This window comes from Cuculus canorus, chromosome 6, assembly GCF_017976375.1.
Source record: "Cuculus canorus isolate bCucCan1 chromosome 6, bCucCan1.pri, whole genome shotgun sequence".
Lineage (NCBI taxonomy): Eukaryota > Metazoa > Chordata > Aves > Cuculiformes > Cuculidae > Cuculus > Cuculus canorus.
Window position 1 is genome coordinate 37,736,829 of NC_071406.1, and position 24,963 is coordinate 37,761,791.

Sequence of the window (24,963 nt, forward strand, 5' to 3'; positions counted from 1 at the left end):
ATAGGATATCGAGCTCGAGCTTACTGCTGTACCCACCGCAGTGATCCTGCTCTATAAATTAACACCTTATTAGAAAATGTAAGACAGATTTTTAATGTTTTTCTCCTTTCTAATTCCGGCTACAGGAATCCTTGTGGGCTGCTTGTTCTGCTGATCCCAGTCCAGGGAAGCCCAGTCCACTGGAGCCCCACTGAGCTGGAGGCAGTGACTTGGGACTGGCTCTGATGTGAGTCTGGGCCAATGTGGCCACATATTGGCCCTGATCTCTTGTCTTTCAAGTCAGAAGAGAACTATCTTGCGATTTTAATGGAGAACTTGAAAATGAGAACTCTGACATTGCTTGGTCGCTCATAACAGAGCTTCCCATCTGTGAGGAGGGGCTTTGGGGGTGTCCGTTTTGAGGCCAGTCCTGGGGCACAGAGCATGGCCTCTTCTGAAGCTTAAGCAGTTTGTTTTAAGCCTCTGAAAATGCAGGCACTTGGCTTGCTTTGAGTATCTTTGCCCTGGGGATTTATAAAGCCACAGGCCACTGATCTTGTTTGATTTTTTACGGAACAGTGGGACTGTGTGATGGATTTCATTTCTGGTATTTTTCACTTGTAAACAGTAATGAAAAGCTCCTCGTTTTAATGAGTGCTTTGCTCTTCTTGTCCTCCTCCCTGTCTGTGTATGACATAGCGTAAATTAATATAAAACAAGAGGCGGCCTGCCTTTCTCTGAACAGCTTTGCCACATCTCAGAACACGTTAAGGAAGCCTGAGTTGCGAGTACTTCTCCTCCAGTATTTGAACTGTTTTCATCTGAGTGAATCTTCTCCCTTGATGGCTTTACATTCCTGATTTTGCTGATAGGTGCCCTTCCTCCAGAGTCTCTGCTCTTTCTTTTTTCTGGTGAGACCCCACATAGAGCCCTGTGTCCAATTCTGGAGTCCTCAGGACAGGAAGGACATGGAGCTGTTGGAGAAAGCCCAGAGGAAGCCACAGAGCTGGTTTGAGGCTGGAGCACCTCCTGTACGAGGACAGGCTGAGAGAGTTGGGGTTGTTCAGCCTGGAGAAGAGGAGGCTGCAGGGAGACCTTAGAGCACCTTCCAGTGCTGAAAGGGGCTCCAGAAAAGCTGGGAAGGGGCTGTTGATCAGGGAGGGCAGGGACAGGACGAGGTGGAATGGTTTTCAGCTGCAAGAGGGGAGATTGAGATGAGATGTGAGGGAAAAGTGTTTTGCTGTGAGGGTGGGGAGGCCCTGGCCCAGGTTGCCCAGAGCAGTGGTGGCTGCCCCATCCCTGGAGGTGTTCAAGGGCACGTTGGATGGGGCTTGGAGCCCCTGATCCAGTGGGAGGTGTCCCTGCCCATGGCAGTGGTGGAACTGCGTGGGCTTTGACGTCCTTTCTGACCCGAACCACTCTATGGTTCTATGATTACAAGTCACATACTGGCAGGTTAGTTTTAAGCTCGGGCAATGTGGTTGCATCTCCATAAAACCATTGATCTCTGCCCTCCCTTTTACACTCTTCTGTGCTTTGCTTTCTTTTTCCTTATCGATTCCCTGTTTTTTAGTTATTCTGCCTCTTCTGGTCTTTATGTTAAGCAAAGCACACACTTACGATCTGTCCAAACCACACAAGGCTTGTTTGTATGTTGGCAAGTTTTCCTGAGCTGAGGCTTCTCTCAGGAATACCTGATATATTTCGTGGCCTGAAAGAGTCAACAGTTCATCACCTCTTTTCTGCACGTTGGCAGTGAGAAAAATCGCTTGGATGTTTTTGCCTGATTTGGCAGAGGGAAGTTCCTCCATCATGGTGAAGGCTTTGAAAAGGAAGGCAGTTCTTACACTTGAGGGGATGAGCTTCTTAATCTCAGAAGGTCTGAGGTGGGCTTAATTGATTTTGATAACAAAATGTGGATGAAAAGGGAAGACAGCAGAGTCAAATCTAAAGTTGTAGTTAGTTCACCTCCTTGCTGCGGAGGTGAAGAAAGTAAGTAGTTTTTTGCCTATTGTTCCACTCTACAACATTTCATCCTTAATATCCAGCTGCCTCTTAAGATCTGTGCGTGTATGTCCTGTAGATGCCTGGCACACAGAATGTTTGTGATGTTTTCACCTGGCAAAGGATCTGCTCTGCTAAAAGGTCCTTCTGCTCACTCTGGACCTGCTGTGCTTATGAGTAGCCTCGTGGTGAAAGAAAAGGATTTGTTTGGGGCTGGATCCCTCTGCCTCTGTGCAGCCACATTGAAGATCATGTGGTGGAAGGGAGAGGCTAGGAATTAGTGGTTTGGGTGCTGAACTGGCCAGTGTGGATTATTTCCAGTTCAAATGTGTGTACCCAGGGGCCAAAGGGCCTTATGGTGTGAAATGGAGTGCAGGATCTGTATAGCCCTAACAAAGGGCAGTGCGTGTACCTTGTATGTGTGTGATGTTCATGGCAATGCAAAGCTAACGTAATGTGGAATGGGGCTTTGGAAGAAAGCCAGCTTCAGAATGGCATGTGGAATTATGTGGGCATTTGGATGTTAAGATGATATAGGTCTTGCGATCCATTCCCTTACAAGCGTGCCTTTGCTTCTGTATGTCTCCTCTTCCGTGTGTCTCTCCAACCTGGATCACTACATGCTGGAGCTCAGCAGACAGAGGAACAGCTAACAAAACCATTTCCAGTTCCCCCGTTTGGTTTTTTATTTGTAAATGTGATGTCTCCAGCAGGTTCTGCTGCCGTCCAGCAGGCAGAGCGGGTGTCCGGCCTGTGATGCAACCCCTGCAGCCGTGCTCTGAGACCAACCTGAAGAAGAATTTTGCAAGGGTGTCTAAGCCAGCACCCCTGCAAGGAGGGGCGGGAGGAGGTGGGGCTGCACCGGGGACTTTTAAGGGCAGAATAAATGGGAAGGTGTAGGGCAGCGCTGTACAGTCAGCCCAGCACACCTGCTGTCTCTCTCTTCTCTTCCCCTGCCATCTGCAAGAGGACATTGTCCTCGCTGAATCTTGAAGAAATACATCCAAACAGGTTTTGGTTTTGTCTTGTTTGCTTTAAGCTTTAGTAACCCACCGGCGGCTTTCGAGATGACAAGGATTTTGACAGCTTGCAAAGTGGCGAGGACTTTGAAAGGCAGATTGGAGTTCTGCAACGCGTCTGCTGATCGTTGGAGTTTCTCAAGGACTGGAACCAGGTTGTTGAGCATCAAGGTAACGGGAACTGAGCTGCTGTGGTTTCACAGACGTGTTTGGCATGCTGAGAGATAGTTCGCTGCAGATAACAGGGCTCACCTAGACACATAAAACTGAACCAGACGAGACTTGTCTGAACCGTAAGCAAGGGGGCTGCTTGGCTAAATGTTTTTATTAGCTAAGCAAACACACTTTGTGTGTAGTCTGGAATGGGAATTATGGGGTAGATTGCACCAAAAGGTGGAAGTTCAGGGCTTCAGTTAATTACTATATGGTAGTTTCTTTAGAAACACCTCACTCTTCTATAGAACTGATAGCTAACAGAGCAGATCTCTGTCCATATGCGCCTGAATCAACTAGATATTTAAAACATGCATCACTTGAAGTATGTGATTAATCCTATTGGATCCAGTAAAGATCTATTTAATCATATTGGATTGACTAAAGATCTATTTAATCCTCTTGGATCCACTGAAGATCTATTTTCAGTGTATTGGAACCCATGATGAGATTAATCAGAGAGGCAGAGAGCTCTTTGTGAATGTACCATCTCTTGATTTACTGGGGCTGAAACCCCTTAGTTCTCTTCCCAGACTTTCTCCTGCTCTTTCTTACAAGAGCTGTATTGGCCCAGCTTGTATCCCAGGCAAAGCGCAGTGGTGAAACGGGGGGCTTTCCTTGGGATTTCTGTAGCACTGGCACTGTTTTATCATCGCGCACCTTGAATGAAAAGGTGCTCCTGCATGGGTATCCTGTGGAATCAGCAGTGTGATAGAAATAGCAACTGGAGGAGCAAAATACAAAAAATTAACTGGAATACAAACCCCGTCCTGGCCTGAGGCTTTTGCTTTCAGACAGTAACAGGTTTATACACGTTTTCCCAGGGGACATACAGATAGGGAAGTGGAAGAGACTCTCCATTATACACATACAAACAGTAAATCAGCACCCCTGAGGGGATTTTTAAGGATAAGTGGTCCTAGAAGCTGACCTATTGTGCCGAATTGTGGGACAAGTGACCAAGTCACTGGGTTTGATGTTCCAGTGTCATTAGAAGTAATGGGTATTTGTTAGAAGTTTGGAGAAGGAGTGAAATACAAAGTAATTAAGGTGTGTGGGTTAATGGCAGTATAGGTAATGATCCCATTCTTCCATTATTGCAGCCTTAAATGAGCATTTAGTTCCCTTTTATTGCTTTTTCTCAGTGGGCTATTTTAGATAACATAACAAAATACAATGAAAACATGTTTCTAACCTGTGTCTGAGCTAAGCAAAGTATTAGAGAGCGTGAAGGAAAAGCAGTAGTTTTAGTAGAGTGCCTAATAATTCTTCTTCCGACTCTGTTTTCTGTCCAATTGCACTCAGCCTGTGTGGGGAAGCACTGCTGCAGGTGAGCAGTCTGAGATGTGGGTTCTGCGTTTCTCTGCTGCATCCCATCCTTCAGTTCTGAAGGAGAGATGGAGTGCTCCCGAGTGAAAGAGGGGCACAGAGAGTAGATCAGAGACCCCTGTGGGCCCTCTGTAAGGGTGCTTAGCATCACTGGTTTCAGGGCAAATCAGGCTTCTTTATAATTCAGGAGTGGGCAGAGAGGCTGCAGCTGGAAGCTCGTATCATTTAATGCTCATCTGAGGCCAGTGTAGTTAAATGGGGATGTAAAGGGTAGTAGGAGCCATAAATAGGTGGCTTGTAATGGTAGAGCTGGCTCAGTAAGGAGAGGATTGGGAGAGCTATAAAAACCACCAGGAGCAAGCTAAAAATATAGTGAGAAATGAGAGGGAGAGGAGGAAAATGTTCGAGCCCTCTCTTTAGAAACTCTTTCAGATTACTGTAAAAGGGCTCTTCAGATGTGTTTTGAGGGAGGTGGAAAGTAACTGAGGAAATGATTGCATGGGATACAGAGAGTTGGGGAAGGAGGCAAAAGATCAGCTACGGCCTATTCTGCGCCTCTCCCTTTGGAAGTGAACATGAGGAGAAGGCAAAACAGGCCCTGTTCTCTTAGAGATGAGGGCAGCTTAGGGAGCTGCTGCTGTGCAGGAGAAACGGGTGCTTGTTCCCTCAGGTGACAGCTGGGTGCCTCGCTTCTGCTTGGCTTCCTCTTCATCCCTGGATTTTATCATGAACAAATATTTGTGGCATTGCTGTGAACAGCCTGAAGGAGTTCAAGTTGGAGGAGCTGTGACTTTTCTGCTATGGAAGTTGTGTTGCATTCCTGGCTTTGCCTTGTCTTTGGCTTGGGTGGTAAAGAAACAAGTACAAAGCTTCTCCCTAAAGGTAGTCTTTCCTTTGGTGTAGTATGAGACACTGACCCGGCTTTTGATTCTTTCTTTATTCTTGCACCTTCTTAATTTTAGCCAGAAGCAAATGTGCTCAGATAAAATTATATGTATGAAAAAAGAGTTGGCAAAGGAAGTCTTAACCATTAGCAACGTCCAGATAGATTTTCAGCCTGTGATAGCGTAGTCGCACAAGAAAAGGTGTGTTTTATTAAAGAGAAAAAGCCTCCTTTGGTCTTGGGAGAATAGTTTGGGTCAGAAGGGACCTCAAAGCCCCTGAGCAGGGACACCTCCCACTAGATCAGGTTGCTGAAAGCCCCATCCAACCTGGCCTTCAGCACCTCAGTGATGGGGCAGCCACGACTTCTCTGGGCAACCTGTGCTAGAGCCCTCTCACAGGAAAATATTTCTCCCTAAGATCTCATCTCAATCTTTCATCTTTCAGCTTCAAACCGTTCCCCCTCGTCCTATGCCTGCAATCCCTGATCAAGAGCCTGTAAATCACTTTTCACATTAAAAACAGAACTGCGAAGGCAAGGTAGGCTGGCAGCTTAGGGACACGGCAACACCTCCGCTGGAAATGTAAGCAAGAGTAATTGCTTCTAGAATGCTCAACAAACAAACCAACCACTTAATTAAGAATAATAAATCAAGTGAGGGAGGGAAACATTTGCACATCCATCCATTGCTGTAGCTGAACTGGCAGGCAGGTTATGGTTGCTCAGGGATGTTCGACATTGTTTGAACGCTGTGAAGGGGCTCTAGTAGTTCAACAGGGTGTCTGTCTGACAGAAATGGTGTCTGAGCTGGCCTGTGTGTGCAAGAGTGGGTGGCCGGTGGTGGGAGGAGAGATATGCAGATTCCTGGCAAGTGCTGTAGCAAGGGTGAATCTCTAAAGATCACAGGGATTGCTCAGATTTTGGCCATCAGAACTTAAAAGAATCTTAACTTTTCTGGTCATTCCACCACTGTGGACTTTGCTTCCTGAAGGATTCTTCCAGGCTGTATTCGTGGTTGGGACCGTGATTCAGGTGATTGCCCCAAGCTGTACCAACAAGCGGTAGGACTGGCTTGGATCCTTGGAAAGGATCCATCTCATGAAACCAAGGCTGAGGGAAACTGGTTCCTACAGCCGGTTTCCAACATCAGGAGTGTGGGCTGGGTGTCCAGCAGTCTTCAGAGAGGGGAGAATTCCTGTCCAGACCCCAATCTGAGGCACCCAATGACCTCTGTGCTTCGAGTGTGTGGCAGCTTTCTGTAACAAGAGGTACAGCGAGATTAGAGAGCTGACCAAACTGATTTTTTATTTGGGATAAATCTAGGGGATTTGGTTACAAAAGCTATATTTATAACTGGGGAGTGAGGGGATTTTGGTGTCGCTAATTCCCATCCAGTGGTGTGGGAGAGGTCAGAATATGATTATAGAATCACAAAATGGTTTTGGATTGGAAGGGACCTCAAAGCCCCATCCAACCTGACCTTAAACCCCTCCAGGGATGGGGCAGCCACCACTGCTCTGGGCAACCTGGGCCAGGGCCTCCCCACCGTCACAGGAGGATATTTCTTCTTAAGATCTCATCTCAATCTCCCTTCTTCCAGCTTCCAACTGTTCCCCCTCGTCCTGTCCCTGCACTCTCTGATCAAGAGCCCCTCCCAAGCTCTCCTGGAGCCTGTTTCCATACTGGAAGCTGCTTTAAGGTCTGATGTCCAAACCTTTTGAGAATGACTGGATGTTTGACATTAATGAGGAAAAAATGCAAGCCTAAAAGCATCCCAGATGCACAGAATTCAATTACTTGGCAGTGCCGTTTGATTTTTAGTGTATTTTTCAGTACATTAGTAATTGATCTGTGCAGTATTTGTAACTGCAGAGGAGCTCTAGATGAATGTTTGCCATGATTGTTACAAAATGTTCAATGCTGGTAATGAAATTTCTCCTTGCTGTGATTGTTCATCTGATTTACGGCTAATGGAAAGCAGCTCTCCTGCTCCTCTCCACAGCAAATTGATCTTGATTCTTCTTTAAAAAAAGTCCCAGTAAGAGGAATTGTTCTGTAGAAAAGCCCCAATATGACGTTAAATCATGGTGTGAGCTGCTGCCTGATGGACATGCTTGGCTCATCTGCTGCTGCTTGGTGGACACGCTTGGCACATTTCCTGTGGTGCAGACCATTGGGATTTTGCCCTGCTTGTTCAAGGCCAGGCTGGATGGGGTTCGGAGAAACCTGATCCAGTGGGAGGTGTCCCTACCCGTGGCAGGGGTGGAACTGGATGGAAGTGAGGTCTCTTCCAACCCAAACCATTGCATGACTCTGATTGCTCTGTGACTGCAGCTCCATGCCCTAGAGGCAGCTGTGCTTGCATTCCAGATGGGGATGTTTCTCACAGGCCAAAATGTCCAAATTCATCATTCAAACTCTTATAAGCTCAGAAATTTATTGGCAAATTGATTTCCAGCTTTGTTTACTCTTGCTGATCTCTCTCAGTGATCCTGCTGCCTGGAGGAATCTCCCAGCTCATTCTGTCATTTCTGCTGGGCAGATACTTTTTATATTTTTGGTCAAAGTTGGAGTTTCCAGATGTTTTCCTGGACAGGCTAAGGAAGGTTTAGTTTCCAAATGAGGCAAAAGAGAGTGTGTTTAGCCTGGTGTGTCCAAAGACCCAGATTCTAGGCTACTTGTTCTATACCCACCTCTTCCAGGACACTTTATGCCTGTCCCTGAGGTAACTGAGATCACTAGTGTCTGTCTGACCCACGAATTCTTCTCTTCTCGTGTCCTGCAGAGGAATGGACTGGTGTTTTGGATTTTGCCGTTTGACGCCAGTCCAGCTAAGCACACGCTTGTTTTTATAGCAGCTTAGCTGTGCGTTTTCAACAGCAGTTAAGCACCCACCAAAGGTCGCAGCTGGATGAGAGCCACCATACTCGGCAGCAAGCTCTGAGCAAACACTGGGGCGAGAGGTGATCCTTTTCCTCCAGAGTTAAGATATTGGTTAATTGCAAGGCATAATGGGTAGGAGACATGAACAAAGTGATGTGGAAGGGTGATCCCACAGTAGCAGCCGCACATAGAATCATTAAGGTTGGAAAAGACCTCTAAGATCATCAAGTGCAACCATCAACACAACACTGACATGCCTACATGCTCTGCTTGTGGTGAGGTTTGCCAGCTGCTGTGCCCTCGTTAGGAGCACAACGTTTCCTAAGCGTTAGAAAGGAAAAGAGCATCAGGAGACTGGTAAAAGAGACAGAATCTTGGCAGCTGGGAATGGGAGAGGGACAGGAATGCTTACAATGTGAGGCATGAAAGGCAGGTGTCCTAGGTGTAACATGTATGAAATTCAAGTCTTTTCCTCCTGTGTTTGAGTCTCTTCACGTGCCTTTCTCTAGGCGCAGACAGCAAACTTGGTGCTGGAAGATGGGACAAAGATGAAGGGCTATTCTTTCGGCCATCCATCCTCCGCAGCAGGAGAAGTTGTATTCAACACTGGTCTTTCTGGGTAAGGCAAATGGTAAAAGCAAAATGGTAAAAGCAAATGATATACAAGCACCCAGACTTCTCTAGGAGCTTGTTAAAGGGTGAAAGCTGCTTTTTCCAAGCTCCTAGGGTCCTGAGCCAAGCCTGTAGTGTTCTGTATAAGAAAACACTGCAGTCCAGGGGCACAGAGAGTGGGTTAATGAAGAGACTTCAGCCAGTCTTCTTGTCTCATAGCATGTCAATGGCTTTAAATTGAAAGGGGGAAGATTTACTTTACAGATTAGGAAGAAATTCTTCATGATGAGGGTGGGGAGGCCCTGGCCCAGGCTGCCCAGAGCAGTGGTGGCTGCCCCATCCCTGGAGGGGTTCAAGGCCAGGTTGGATGGGGCTTGGAGCAACCAGATCCAGTGGGAGGTATCCCTGCCCATGGCAGGGGGTGGGACTGGGTGGGCTTTGAGGCCCCTTCCAACTGAAACCATTCGGCGATTTGTGGTGATGAGCAGCTTTAAAGACTGATAAATTACCTGTGATAGTGAGGTGTGTAGGGATCAGATCACTTCCCACTGAAATACAGCCATAGCTGAGTCACAGTGGAGGAGCTCTCTTTATTCTCCCTCCATCGCCCTGCTCAAATATGGAGGTTTGGAGCATTGGCAGCCTTTGGGTTAATAGAACTTGGCTTCCAAGTGCAAAGTTTTCCAATCCTGAGGTTCTTAAGTTTGTCACCTGTGTGACCCATCCCTAATAACATGTGTCGGCTCATACTTCAGTGTCACGGTATAACCCCGGCCCAGCCAACTGTGACAGGCAGCTAAAACTGAGCACTTGGGCTTCTAGTTCCCTACCCCCCAGGGAAAGGGGAATGAGAGGAAAAAGACTTGTGCTTTGGAAACAAACTAAGACAGCTTTAATAAAAATAATAATTAAGAAACTACTATTACTAAGAAAATGAATAAAATATATACAAATTTGCGCCCCTTCTCCTTGATGACTCCATTACCACAGATGCTGCAGAGCGGGCAAGGTGAGCTGCAGGAGGGAGGCTGCACCCAGGAACTGGGTTCAGGAACACACAGAGCTGGGATCAGGGGCAAACAGACAGATGAGGTCCTCCCTGGATGTTGACCTTCGAAGAAGAGAGCGAGACCCCTGTATCCCTCAGTTTTATACTGATTATGGGGTGTATGGGATGGAATGCTCTGTTGGTCAGTTTGGGGTCACCTCTCCTGTCCACCTCTACCTGCAGGTGTGACCTTTTTCTCCTCTTTGACTTACGGCTCCATCCGCTCGTGGATGTCCTCGGTTTCTGTAGGAATAAATGTGTGCATCGGCCTTTCTGCATCCCGGTGCCCTGCGTGATCACTGCTAGAGAGAAACCCAGTATGAAAAACATGCAGTGAACTGTCAGAAAATTAAGTTGCTTAGATGGGACTGAGCTGAAGTTAGTAAACACACAGTTAAGGGGGCATTTAATTGGACATTTGTTGGCTCATACCACAGTTAAGGATGCATTTATCCTCTCTGGCCTCTCCAGATAAAGGGTAGGATCAGACTCGTGCCTAACCTAGCATGACTTTCTGTCCTCTGGAGTGGTGGAAGCCAGTGGCTGACTTAGGGTAGCAAGCAAATACTGCTGGTGCTTCTGTCAAACTGCTTGAGCCGATGAAATCTTCTCAGAGGAATGAGGGGGTTGGTTAGAAGAGGGATGTGTCCCTGGGCAGGCGAGACAGCTCTAAGGTTGTTGGTGCCTGAGCTTTTTCTGCAGTCTTTCATAGCTCTCTCTGCCCAGTTTCCCTGCATTCCCCAAGTTCTGCTGTCCTTTGGAGAAACCAGTACTCACCGGGTGAGTTTTTAACCAGTCTCATTGGTGAGAATGTTAAATTGCTGCAGAGGGGAATTTGTTTGCAAAGTTTTGCATTAGGAGGCAATTATTTAAGTACTTTGACAGCACTAATTACTGGCTGTGTTAATATACCTGCCAACAAGCAACTGTTTAATGGAGATCAGGATGATGGAGGGCACCAGAGTTCTCTTCTCAATGATAGATTATGGGCAATAAATCTTGTCACATCACAAAAGTCAAAGAGGACCTGATGGATTCATTTCCTCTCCACATGTTCCTGTGGTGGCAGGGGCTGTGTTTGCTCATTTTCTAGTGATTTGGAGGGGATGCCTGTGAGAAGAGAGATCTTTTCTGTGCTGGGGAGCGTATGGGCATGGAGAGAACATTCAAACGTGAGGTGGTGTTTTCAGGGCACTCCTCAGGACTGTGACCTTGATTGGTTGATTGAGAGAAATGGAAGGTAAGAGTTCACAGCAGTGTTGCAGGTGGTAAAAGGGACCGATTTGCTACCAGTCCAGGGATTGCTATGCAGGAAAACAAACACCTCTAGCACTACCCAGTGCTCCTAAATGCAGAGGTCAGCACCTTGTGTATCCAGAGGGATACAGATACCTCTTAGCATTGACACCGTAAAAGATGCCTGCATGAAGGAGGTGCCCAGGGTCACAGCCTGTCAAGGCACACAGTAGTTTGTTAGTGTAGGGAGCAAGAGGCTAGAAATAGGGTGGTGGATCATACCATGGCTGCTGGTAAGCCTCAGGCAAATGCCTTCTCCGAAGTGGGTGTTACCACGCACTGAGTGGGATCAGCGTGGCCTCCATACGGGGATGATTAATACGCTGCTCTGCACCTCATCTCCTCAGCGGGACTCTCACCTCCTGGTTCCTGTTGTAGAACTTGATGTGTATACAGCTTTTGGGCTTGAAGTAGCTAAAGCTGGCTGAAATGTTGTCACATTGCTCTGGAACAGAGGGCAGAGAGGACTATTTTGGGGGTGGAATGTTGGAATTTCCATTAGAAAAGCAAGAGGATGAACTTTCGAGACGTGTTTGCTTAAAAAAAAATGATGCTGGTGTTGCAGCCATTTGTCTGGTACAGGAACAACAGAGAAGAGAGGAGATTTCCAATTAAGAAAGAATTATAACCCATCAAATATTCCCATGCTTGAAGCAGCTCAGTAAATGTGTTCGTCTCCAATAATTCTGTGTGTGTTTCCCATGATATTGCAGCGAGAGAACTGATGGAGAGGAATTTACTGGAAGCGAGGCGGCCTTTGGGCTGGTGCAGCAAGGATTAGACCTTGCAGCATCGTTGGAGCTCATGTTCCCAGCCGCTCCTCTGAGCTCTATGAACCGTTGTGCCTGCTTAAAGGGCATACGGACTCAGTATGGCCAAATCCAAGGGCTCTCTGTCCTTGTTTGCTGATCACAAATAACACACAAAGGTTAATTACATTAGCTTTGTCATTAACAAAGAGCCTTTTGGAAGTGTGACGAATTGATTTAGGAGAGAGCAATGCCAGCTATGCATATGCCTTTCACTTACTGCAGCCCTGTGCTCAGGCTGTACTTTGTAAAGCTGTTTTCCTGCAGCAGGGACTCTAGATCTGAGTGGCAGGAGAAGCTCCCATGAACATATTTCATGGCTATTGTTCATTCGACGTGTCGTATCTCAGAGCTGGCTGGTGCGCTGCGTGGTCTGTATCTGTCTGCAACCACTCTGGGTTTGTGAAGAGCTTCCCAATGTCTGGCAATTAATCTGCTGGCAGTAAGGCTGAGGTTCCATAAAAACCTCTCTTGTGATGTGCTGATACCTGGTAGGTGGCTGGAGTTGCCAATTATGTATTGTTTAAGCAATAATGACAGTAATAAATTATATTTTGCCTAGGGCAGATTCATCCTGAAGTGTCTTTATGCACTTGGCTAAATATTTGTGCAGATAACTTCATCTTTACTAAATTACAGCTGCTTTCATGTTCAGAGACAGGAGGGGGCCTACAGGGAAGCTGGGGAGGGACTTTTTCCAAGGGTATGGAGTGATAGGACAAAGGTGATGTGCTTTAGTTTGGAAGCAGAAAGATTTAGATTGGACATGAGGAAGAAATTCTTCATGATGAGGGTGGGGAGGCCCTGGCACAGGTTGTCCAGAGCAGTGGTGGCTGCCCCATCCCTGGAGGTGGGCTTTGAGGTTCCTTCCAACCCAAAATTTCATAATTTTATGATTGCTGCTAGAGTGTAAGGGAGAAAGTGAAGGACTGCGTGTTGATTTGAAGTCGAAGAATAGGAGCATGGGCATGCAGACCATGTTTGGTCTGTCCCCTTGTTTGGGGGTGAGAATGAAACTGGGTCTGCTGGATCCAGAGCTGATGCTTTGCAGAATCCGAGGTTTGATCCTCCGCTGCAGAAGGGTGCTCCACCACATTTTTAGCTCTGTTCTTGCTGAGACGGGTGCTCAGGCAGATGTTTGAACAAAGCTGTTCTTCCTGAGGATTTTGCCTGGCCAGTCTTTCTGTCATGAGAATCCAGACCTGTCTCATTTGCACTGGCTCTTTTCTTTGCCTTTCAACTCCAGACCAATGTACTTGCCTTTTATTGCTTCTTCATCCAGATGCACTGAAGCCTTGACAGACCCCGGCTACAAAGGGCAGATTCTTACCCTGGCCAACCCCATAGTTGGGAATGGTGGAGTGCCTGACACGGCTGCTTTGGACAAAATGGGCCTCAGGAAGTTCCTGGAATCTGATGGGATCAAGGTAACAGTGGGAGATGCAGAGCTGGTGGAAGGGTGGTGCCAGCAGCCTGAGAACGTGTGTTCACGTAAGAGTTTGCTGGCACACTCATAGAAGGAATCAGTGATATTCAACCTTTCTTTTTCTTCTTCTTGATACTATGCTTTGGAAGAAAGGTGGCAAAATACAATCTGTTGTGCTTCCTGTCCCAGGCCGTGTGCTCTGACAGCGGTGAATTTCCCATCAGCGATAGATGCGCTACATTTTTTAAGAACTGCTGTCCTGAATGGCTTTTTTTTCCGCTATTTCCTTCTGCCTCTCATTTATCTATGTTTGGCCGGGACTGGTTGCCACACAGAGACCAAGTGCCAGTGAGAACGGGAAGTTTCTGTGTGCTGAGACCTTTTTCTGTATGCCTGTTCTGCCACGAGCAGGGGAGGTGGCAGTTGGCTGTAAAATCATAGAACGGCTTGGGTTGGAAGAGACCTTAAAGCTCATCCAGTTCCACCCCTAGAAGTCCTCTGACTTATTCTCAGCCGTACCGTGTCTGTTTGGCCGTGTGTCCTGTCTGCAGTGCATTTCGCATCCTGAGAAGGGACAAGGCAATTACAGAGTGATCCTTCAGTGCAAAATGATATCTCTCTGCAGGTTTCAGGGTTGCTGGTGTTGGATTACAGCAATGAGTACAGCCACTGGCAGGCTGCGAGGAGGCTGGGAGAGTGGCTGCAGGAAGAGCAGGTGAGCAGTCTAGGGGGTAATACAGAACCAATACACATTAGATTATACTCAGTTCTCTCATCAAGTGTTTCTATAGTGCTGCTGCTCATGGTTGCCAGAGTCCTTGCCGCAGGGGATGGTGCCCTCCAGAACCGCCCCCCGACTGGAAGCTGGGGGGTCAGGGATGTGTCAGTAGACTGATGCTGACTTGTGACGGCTGGGAGGGCTCGATGCTTATAAGTCAGGCAAAATGAGTTTCAAACGTAAGGCAGATATTTGCCGCACGAGCTTCTTATTGTGTGCTTTTTAGTACAGAAACTTGATTTGATCTTTTTATGAGTGAGATTTTAAGCTATTTATGAGTGAAACCAGGGTGAAGTGAAGAACTGGAAGTAAAGCAGCCTTGGTAATAGTGCTGCGAAGACCACAGTGCCTTGAACAAGGACATGTGCTTCTCAAAGTCATCTGGCTGCTGGCTTCCGCTGCCTTAGCTGCTTGTTCTCTAACTTCTTCTCTTGTTCTTTCTCCAGGTGCCTGCACTGTATGGGATTGATACCAGAATGATCTCCAAGTTAATTCGTGACAAGGTATGACCTGCTTCCCTTGATTCAGTTGCACTAACCTTGCTGTTGCTGGGCCCTTCCTCTAACAATGCAGCAAACCTGGGGTAGCAGTGCTACTGTTGGGCTGCCTTGACATCTGATACTGCTCAGATCCCTGGGCTCTTCTGAAGGCACCCTTCCTAAGACATTTCCAAAGTGTCTCTGTACAGCTGAAGCAATGCTGATCCCAGGGAGCCCCGTCTCCTCCGCTCTGCCCTGGGTTTCCTGCTCCTCAGAGGTGAACCAACTCAAGCTGATTATGGAATCATGAATGGTTTGGGTTAGAAGGGACCTTAAAGACCATCCAGTTTCACCCCCCTACTATGCAGATGGACACCTCCCACTGGATCCAGTTGCTCCAAGCCCCATCCAACTTGGCCTTGAACCCCTCCAGGGATGGGGCAGCCACCACGTCCCTGGGCAGATTCTATGATTTTGTCGAAAGACAAAGCAAGTTTTTTTTCCACTAAGAAATTTAGCAGACGATGGAGGAGGATGTGCTGCTGGCAGCTCAAGAGTGTCCCAGCTTCTGTGAGGTGCTAACAGCAGTAGAGGGCAAAGCTTGCTGGAGGTGATGTTTTTTAGCAGCTTATTTGGAAAACAGCTGTCTGATCTGCCTCCCGCCCAGCTCTGCCTTACACCCGTGCTGCTGCCTCGTAGCTCCATGCAGGAGGTGGCTGAACACCTCACCGTGGGCGTCCAGGAGTAAAAAGCTTCAAACCGCTTTGTGGTTTACTCCGAGATCTGCACAACAGTTATTGGGGGATCAGAATTTAGTTCCTCTTGGAAGGCAACCCCTTTTACTGTCACTAGGCAGCCTGTTAATAGACTTCACAATGCCTCTCCCCTGAATGAAGGATTTTAAACATATTTTTGATACAGAGGAAGGCTCATAAACTTCTGAAGATGCTAGAAATGGTTCTAAGCCTCCAGGAAACCATCTCCCACCAGCTGTTGTGCTTGCTGTGCCTGTCAGCACCTTGTCCCAGTGTTCACAGCTTCTCCTTTCTCAGGCTTTGTTGTTTACTGGTGTATTTCCACAGGGCACGGTACTTGGGAAGATTGAATTTGAAGGTCAGCCCGTGGAGTTTGCAGACCCAAATAAGCGAAACTTAATTGCAGAAGTTTCAACAAAGGTGAGGAGTTCTTCTGTAGCCCCTAGGCTTTACAGTCCAGGTGGTAACTGTTCCCTGTTTGCTCTGGGGATCCTCCAGTCCACCTCAAACCGTTCCATGATCCTATGAAAACAGTAACTATTCCTGTAGCAATGCAAGGATTGACGTCTTAAATTGTGGCATCTTCTGGATTTAATTGTGGCATAAAGGTTGCGTTGGATGCTTAATTTCATCGACTGAAGTGAGAACTGAGCGAAGGAGTCCCTTTTACAAATTCCCGCTTGTTCTGGTGTTTGCAGTTCCTTCCAGAAGAGCTCTGCAAGTGGGTGCTTGTGTTGTGCTCTGCACGCAGGCTGGTGTGGCAGCAGTGAGGGTGAGGAGCAGTCCTGAACGGAGTGGTCAGTGAGCAAGGGGGGATTTGAAGTGCAGTCTCCATCCAGGCTTGGATTTACAGCAGTAACTGGTTACCTGGGATGCTGTTGGAATACAAATCTCTCCTTCTGGGCTCTCGCCAACTGCTGCCAATGCCGCCACTGCGATTTGAGCCAGGGTCTTGTCGCTACACAGAAGGATGGCAATTGCTTGTTGAGGTTGGGATCTATGATCACATGAAGCGGGTGGAGCCTTTTTGAGTAGGAACTCAGAAAGAGGTAAGGTTGCTGATGCTAAATGCTGTGCAATTACCGAGACAGAATTATGGTAGAGGCTGAAAATATCTTCTAAAAGGAAGATATGACAAGATTAACAGAGCTTCGGTGGGCTTGTTATGTTTATAACTTCGTTTTAGAAGCTTAAAAAGCAACGACATCACCAGTAAAGCTGAAAATGTAGTAAGCTGTTAAATGTTGGTAATTACTGGACTTGATAATCTGTCTGTCAAGTAAATCGGCACGCAGTAAGATCAGGAATCTGCTTATCAATTATACGTTAGGAGTGATTGATGTTTTATCATTATTTCTTTGCTGCCTTCTCTAGATCCCAGTGTTACGGACCCCGTTTCTAACATTGTACAGGGCAGAGAGTGTAGAAAACTGCCAGTATGTTGCTGGAGCTTCTCCTGGAGATGTATTTTGGGGCATGTGAGGGTCAGGGTCCCACTTGAAGCTAAAAGATAATTTCTATCCACATGTACAGCCTCACATACTCTTCTTGTTCCTAGCAGCACTGCCAGCAAGAGTTTCTGCTCTGCCTGGCTGCTGGCTGGCAGCCTTCCCGCTTCATAGACTCATGGAATGCTTTGGGTTGGAAGGGACCTCAAAGCCCATCCAGTTCCACCCCCTGCCATGGGCAGGGACACCTCCCACTGGATCAGGGGCTCCAAGCCCCATCCAGCCTGGCCTTGAACCCCTCCAGGGATGGGGCAGCCATTGCTCCTCTGGTCAACCTGGGCCAGGGCCTCTCCACTCTCGAAGTGAAAAATTTCTTTGTAAGATCTCATCTAAACCTCTCCTCCTTTAGTTTAAAACCATCACCCCTTGTCCTATTGCTACAGGCCCTGACAGAAAGTTTGTCCTCATCTTTCTTATCAGCGCCCTTCAAGTACAGAAAGGCCACAATAAGGTCTACTTAGAGTCTTCTTCAAGCTGAACAACGCCAATCCTCTTGGCGTCCCTTCATAGGGGATGTACATACCATGGTTTGACTTCACTGTCTTCCATGCTGGTTGCCACCAATAAGTGGGTATACAAAGCAGAACGGTCCAGATCTGGGGCTGGTGGCAATTTACTTGTGGAATGGATTAAGGAGCAGCATCTGGAAGAGAAGTGGTGTCTGATATGTAACACTGTCAAGTCAGGATGAATGTTGGTGTTCAGTGGCCTGGTCTGTGATGCACTAGAGGTTGCAGGGTGTCTTCTTACTGTGACCAGAGGGTGGTTGATGTGGTGGGTCTGTAGCTGGTGTGAAGTAGCCTTGCTCCGTCAGAAGCAGCAGGGTGACTTCACTCGGATGAAAATCTCTCGCCGTGTATCCGGCATTCCTCTTGGGCCGCAATGATCTGTGCAAACTGGCTTGCTGCTTCACTGCTAATGGGGTGAAACGCAGGGAAGGAGCTTGTCGTTAGCTGTGGAAATGAGATTTCATAGGGATTGCTGTTAGTGCTCTAATCAACTAAGAGAGTATTATACCTTCTGCTCTCCCAGAAAAATGAAGGAAGCACTCATGTCTGCAGTACTTTGGGAGGTTTCAGCATGAATTTTTAAGTACCAATTGCTGCGTGGTGGTGAAAAGTGGTTCCTCTACCCATCCTCGCGGTGTTTGGGGGGCAGGGGCTGATCTGTCCTTTACAGCTGATCTGTCTTCTTACAGGAAGTCCAGGTCTATGGGAGAGGGAATCCGATTAAAGTTGTAGCTGTCGACTGCGGGTTGAAGTACAACGTTATCCGTCTGCTGGTGAAGGTAGGGCAGTGTCTATGTCATCTCATGTTTTGCTTTGCTAAAAGCCTTGCCTGTATTTACTGGCCTTCCTTGCCCTGGACACATCCATTCTGGTAGCAGTTTCCCTCCTAAAATGAGGTACAGTTTTATTTTTCTGTCCTGGAAGGTGTTTTCTGAACATGATACGCTGTTTTAAGGGGGTGAGGAAGAGGACCCGTGCAGTGGCCTTTCAGCTAGGGGAAGAATTCCTAGATATTTTAAGAAGACAGGCGCAGTGTCCCTAAAGAACAACAAGGGAGGTCAACCCGACATTATAAAAATTAATAAACGGGAGGAAAAAATTCGTGGTGAGGTTGGTGGGTGCTGGTCTCTTCTCCCAAGTTACAAGTGATGGGATGAGAGGAAAAGGCTGGAAAGCTCTGTTTTAGCCATGAGGATGAGTGCACTGTAAAAGTGAACGTATTTTGCATCCCCTTAGTAAGTTTTGATCTCATTAATGAATTTCAAATGAACTTGACAAATGCTGGGGTGGCTCAAAGAGACCAAGTTGACTGGTTTGGGGAAAACGGTCTGGGCAGAGAGTGGAGAAAAGCCTCATTATTGTTCCTGGCAAAGGACTGTATGAAATCCAAACTCAGTCTCTGGGACAAGAGAGCATGCGCATAACCTCCTGACACAAATTCATCCGGTTCCCTCCTCCCCTCATTTCTTGTTCCCTTATTTTTTTTTACCAGCGAGGAGCAGAAGTGCATTTGGTTCCATGGGACCATGATTTCACCAGCATGGAGTATGACGGGCTTGTGATTTCCGGAGGTCCAGGGGATCCCATGAAGGCCCAGGTGGTGATTCAGAATGTCAGAAAGGTACGGTTTAACAGGCATAGGCCAACTATTCTTGTTTATTTGCCTTTTTAAGTGCCTGAAATCTAAATAGTGGGTTGTACCAACACCTTTAAGGGGACCCACTGTCTCTTAGTCATTTCAGCTGCCTGGGATATTCCTCATCTTGGCGCACTGGGAGTTGTCTCCACCCCAGTATGTACAGTGAAGCTACACAGACCTTGGTGAACAACACATAGTAAACACCATTATCACGGTTATCCTACCAGTCCTTTCAGGATTCCTGTGCTCCTTCAGGACCTTCATGACGTTGTGAAAGCACAGCCCTGATTTCAGAGTGCTCCCATTTGAAATAACATCACATACTAAGTGGCTGAAATGGAGAATGTTGTTGCTTATTCCGCTCAAATGGACCGAGACACCAAGCTGTGCTCTGAGGCTTCCCTCCGAAGCACAGGAGAGGAGGAAACTTTCCTTTCTAGGCTGTTGTCACCCTTGCATTCAGTGTTTTCCCAAGTCTATGGCTGCTGTGAGGGAACTGGCGTGGTTTATACTGGAATTGTTGAACAGAGACACTCCTATCTCTTGAAAACCTTTTCATTTTAGGTCCTGGAGAGCAACCGCCCAGAGCCCTTGTTTGGAATCAGCATGGGGAATCTAATCACTGGAATAGCAGCCGGAGCGACTTCCTACAAGATGCAGATGGCCAACAGGTATGGCAGTACTTCTGCTTCCCAGGGCTGGGATAGACCAGCTTGGCATAGCAAAAGGCCACAGAGCAGCACTGCTTTGCTGCTGAACTTCCTTAACAGGAGCTAGCGTGGCAGTAAGATTACTTTTTCACTCCAGCCCTTCTCCTTTCCTTTTTGAATGTATGTGATGTAATGGATCCCCACCTAAACAAAGGATACCAAAGTTTCTTCTAGGCTTTATCAGTTTGAAAGCAGCTGCCGGCACTGACTAGCTAGTGTTGAACAGCCCTATAGTTCTCAGCTCTTTTTAATTTTGACATTTGGACGCATATAAGAACCTCCATCCCCTGTTCTCTGCTCCTTTCTCTTTCAGAGGACAGAATCAGCCTGTCTTGAACGCAGTGACTGGGCAGGCTGTCATCACTGCTCAGAACCACGGCTACGCCATTGACAGCTCTACCCTCCCACCTGGCTGGAGGCCTCTCTTTGTAAATGCCAATGATCAAACAAACGAGGTGAGCTTGTGCTTTCCAGATAGCCGCACAAAGCAACCTCTAGTGAGCAAAGACTCTGCCTCATTTTATTTAATCTCCTGGAAGCTTCCTATCAGTTGATATAAACTTGACAATCTTGACTTGAGGAGCAACTGAAGTCACTGGGTTTGTTCAGCCTGGAGAAGAGGAGACTGAGGGGAGACCTCATAACTCTCTGCAGCTTCCTCACATGGGGAGGAGCAGGTGCTGAGCTCTTCTCTCTGGCAACCACTGACAGGACCCGAGGGAATGGCAGGAATATGCCAGGAGAGGGCTAGGTTGGACATTAGGAAAAGGTTCTTCCCCGAAGGGTGGTGGAGCCCTGGAACAGCTCCCAGGGAAGCAATCACAGTGCCAAATTTGGCAGCCCCTAGAAACACCCTAGTCCTTTGGCCTTCGGTGCTTACAGGGTTAAAATGTGACTTTCTGTTCTCTTGTCTGCTTGCAAGGAGGTGTCTAGGATGATTGTTTTTATTCCTGCAGGGATTTATGCATGAGACCAGACCAATCTTCACAGCTCAGTTCTACCCAGAGGCAAATCCTGGGCCAAGAGACACAGAGGTATCGTATGAGAGTTGATCTGAGCTTGGGAGTGCACATATGGAACTACCGGAACAGGTCCCGAGGGGGCCATGTATATGATCCGAGGGCTGGAGCGCTTCCCGTCTGAGGACAGGCTGAGAGAGTTGGGGTTGTTTGAGAAGAGAAGTCTCTAGACCTTAGAGCCGCTTCCAGTGCTGAAAGGGGCTCCAGGAAAGCTGGGGAGGGAATCTTGATCAGGGAGAGCCGGAATAGGACAAGGGGGAATGGTTTTCAAAACAGAGGAGATTGAGATGAGATCTTGGGCAGAAATGTTTTGCTGTGAGGGTGGGGAGGCCCTGGCCAGGTTGCCCAGAGCAGTGGTGGCTGCCACTGAACCCTGGAGAGGTTCAAGGTCAGTTGGATGGGGCTTGGAGCCCCTGATCCAGTGGGAGGTGTCCCTGCCCATGGCAGGGGGTGGGACTGGGTGGGCTTTAAGATCCCTTCCAACCCAAACCATGATTCTATGATGCGTGTCAGATAAGTCTTTACGTTGGTGATGGTTCTAAATCTTGGTTTTGGAATTGCTGAGACCCTAAGAGAGCTCCCGGTCCTGCATAGGCTCATGTCTGCTTAGTTCAATTCACAGCTAATTACAGTCAGCAGCGAGGCATCTATTGACTCCTGTGCGCTTGGGATCAATGATCCCATTCATATGCTATGTACGCTTTGAGCCCTGGTGGGATTATTTGTGTGTTGGAAGTTACTGAAGTGCTTAAGCCTATTCAGGATCAGGCTCAAATCTCTTGTACCTGGGGTGATTGCAAAAGGAAAAGGATTTTATCTTAACAGGAAAAAAAAATACTAGCCAGATGCTTTGTAATAAAATCATTAACTTTCCAATACATTTCAGTTCCACTTTTGAATTTTTTTAATTACTATAGAGTTATGGAAATGAATTGACTCTTCTTCACTCTGGTTCTCCGAAGTGAAATGAAATTTTAATCCCCCATCTGTGACTTTGCACAAATTCTGCACCAACTGGCTGTGTGGTCACAGCGCCTGCCTAAGCGGCAGCAGGGGATACAGCAGGCAGAGAAGGCGCGTCTGAGCGCAAATAAACTCGTTAGCATTTCTTGAGAGGGGAAGATGGAGAAATATATTGAAGTGCTTGCTTTAATCTTAATTTGATGATGTTGATTCAACCTGCAAGTAAATCTCTTGATATCAAGAAGCTTCCTAGTGGTCTGATTGACTGGTGAATCTTAGAGAGCTGAGAACAACTCCCAGCTGGGTCTTATCCAAATCTGTGCTCTCCCACCTCTGGGATGGGCTTGACAACACGGTGCCTGTCCTGCATGCTCCATGCTCCATGCTCCTTCAGCAGACGGTTCCGAGCTTTGTTTGGATGGGAACTCTGTGTGGGTTGAGGCGAGGAGCCTGTCCAGCTGCCCGGCCACGCTGTCTCCATGCCTGGCCTGGCCGTGCTCATCTCCCAGGTGATCTGGGATCTCCGCTGGAAGAACAGCACCGATTTAGCACAAATGATGTTCAGATATTCCTGTTCAGCTCCCAGCTCTGGAGCAGGCTCCGTTGCGGCTGGTTCACTTGAGCTCATGAAGTGCATAGTCTCCTGTGTTTTAGCTCTTAACACCCTCTTGTTCACTGCACTCTCAGCCATACCCCAGCAGAGCACACGGACGTGATTGAGTGTTTTCTTCCTCCTATGACCTCACTTTCTTGAGTGCAGCTTTGTCAGATATGTGAAAGTCGTTAAATAAATCCCAAATAATGATCCCCTCTTCTCTGGTGGTGTATATCTGCCTTCTGAAGGCAGCAGAGCAGAGCTGATAGCCTGAGCTCACAAATGGCCTGTTCTTTTCCTTCTTTGCTCAGTATTTACTTAATTCCATTTTGGAAATTAAACGTGTGTGTTTGTTTTCTCTAGTTCCTGTTTGATTCGTTTATGTCACTGGTTAAGAGGGGAAAAGGCACTACTGTTTCCTCGGTCCTGCCCAAGGCTGGAGCAACAGCTTCCAGAGTGGAGGTTAGTGTTCCAGTACTTGTTATGCATGCCTGCTGGTGAGGCCAGGAGACAGTGAATTCCTACTACACCCACAGTAGAAAAAGCTGTTCATGACCCTTATCGAAGGGCTGTCAGCTGCCTGTCTCACAGTCGTCAGGCAGCTCTTGCGCTATAAAACTCCCTTCTCTGAGAAAGTTTTACCATCTAATGTTTCATGTATTATTTCTTTGTAGTTCTCCCTAGAAAGATTCTCTCCCAGCAGTGGGAGAGGCGTCCTGGGATAATCTGGCCATGAGGTTCTCTGCTAGCAGCATAATGCTGATGCTCTGTTGCTTAGCAAATAAGTCTGAGATTCCTAGCGGGAGCTGTGTTTCATGCAGTTCTGTTATCTTGGAAGGCAGTTGGACTTGGTGGGCAGCCAAAGCGAGGCATGGCTGTCTATAAGCACAATACAACTAACACCTGCGTTGTGTGCCTTGTCCATAAGTCATGCGCTTCTCTAACCCGAGATATGTGGGAGAAAGCCAGCAGGAATGTTCTTCAAACTAGAACTGCTGTGGGTTTGAAGCTGGCTTTTCTTCCCTCGTTAGAGCTTAGGATTTGTAATTTGGAGCTGTTTAGCATGCATAGTTATTTCAACATCCACGGGACTGACTTTTTTTTTCATGCTGTTTGACACTTCCAGGTCTCCAAAGTTCTCATCCTAGGATCTGGGGGTCTATCGATTGGGCAGGCAGGGGAATTTGATTACTCCGGATCCCAGGCTGTGAAAGCCATGAAGGTGAGAGGATACTCTGCCAATATTAACCTAAAGTAATTGATTTTTCCTTCTCACAGCTGACTCTGGTCATCCTACTGGCCCTTCCCCACTGGGGCAGGGAGGCTGCTGAGAGTGAAGGACTGTAGGGGCACGCAGGTGTCTTCTCTTTGTGCGTTTGTTGGTTAAATGATGCGAGTTAACTCCTCAGCATTATCTTCCAAAGAGAGATGTTTTCAGGGTTTCCATTGCAGTCTTCACGCAGTTGGTTATTTGTGATGTGTGACCGGTCACTCCAGGCTGTGTTTGAGTGGAAATGAAGAGGAGGAATACGGTCAGCTACACCTGAGATGACATTACTGGGACTGTTGTGACATGCCAACACACTGCAAGGCAGCTGAATAATAGCAAGAGCTGACTGGTTGGCTACTGTCAAAACTGTTGTGCAAAAGACTTGGAACCTCTTATTGAGGCAGTTTTGCTAAATGATGTTTATTTACATACATTTGCTTGGTTGGAAAAGACCTTTGAGATCAAGTCCAGTCGTACCTGTCCATGGCTCAACCAGATCCCCGAGCACCTCATCTGCCCGGCTTTTAAACACTTCCAGGGATGGGAACTCCACCACCTCCCTGGGCAGCCTCTGCCACGGCCTGACAACTGGTTTGGGGAAGAAATTCTTCCCGATATCTAATCTGAATCCCCCCTGGTGCAACTTGAGGCCATAAAGTTCACATATACCAAACTTCCTTTACAGACTAGATTCATGATCTTGAAAGGAATGAATCTTGGAAGTCATTCCTTTTGGGTGAATTTTGTCCAGTAAACTTATTGCCGGCTTTGTGATGTTCCCTTTCTGAAGACCGGAGAGCTCTGTTATTCTGAAGCAAATGAAAATGCACGTGTACTTCTGTACAGACCTGAGGAATGCATGCAGTTAAAATGGTGCTTGTGCTGAAGCGTCCTGCATAATTCACTCACATGATGGGGTTTGCAGTCTAATTGGCTCTGGTTTCACACTGTGAAAGGCCTTGAACACCTCTAGGGATGGGGCAGCCACCACTGCTCTGGACAACCTGGGACAGGGCCTCCCCACCCTCATTGTGAAGAACTTCTTCCTAAGATCCAGTCGAAACTTCTCCTTTTTAAGCTTAAAAATATTTCCCCTTGTCCTATTGCTACAGATCGTGTTGGAAGTCTAGATACTAGAAATCCCTGACGGGCGAGGAACTGGGCTTTCTGAAGGCAAATTGCTTGTTGAGCCCCATCTCTCCCTGCTGCTGTTAGCTCTTTTTCCACAAATGCCTGA

The 24,963-nt window shown here is 47.4% G+C and overlaps 1 protein-coding gene across 1 annotated transcript in view; it reads left to right on the top strand.

Moving 5' to 3' along the window:
• The window catches only part of CPS1 (carbamoyl-phosphate synthase 1), a 109,242-nt gene that overhangs the window by 17,586 nt on the left and 66,693 nt on the right, over positions 1–24,963 (top strand). Inside the window, exons 3-15 of the mRNA XM_054070644.1 lie at positions 3,023–3,173; positions 8,820–8,929; positions 13,358–13,502; positions 14,127–14,216; positions 14,726–14,782; positions 15,841–15,933; positions 18,220–18,309; positions 19,023–19,151; positions 19,734–19,840; positions 20,193–20,334; positions 20,836–20,913; positions 22,820–22,918; positions 23,583–23,678. Coding sequence (XP_053926619.1) covers positions 3,023–3,173; positions 8,820–8,929; positions 13,358–13,502; positions 14,127–14,216; positions 14,726–14,782; positions 15,841–15,933; positions 18,220–18,309; positions 19,023–19,151; positions 19,734–19,840; positions 20,193–20,334; positions 20,836–20,913; positions 22,820–22,918; positions 23,583–23,678 — 1,387 coding nt within the window. The remainder of the gene's footprint in view (positions 1–3,022; positions 3,174–8,819; positions 8,930–13,357; positions 13,503–14,126; positions 14,217–14,725; positions 14,783–15,840; positions 15,934–18,219; positions 18,310–19,022; positions 19,152–19,733; positions 19,841–20,192; positions 20,335–20,835; positions 20,914–22,819; positions 22,919–23,582; positions 23,679–24,963) is intronic.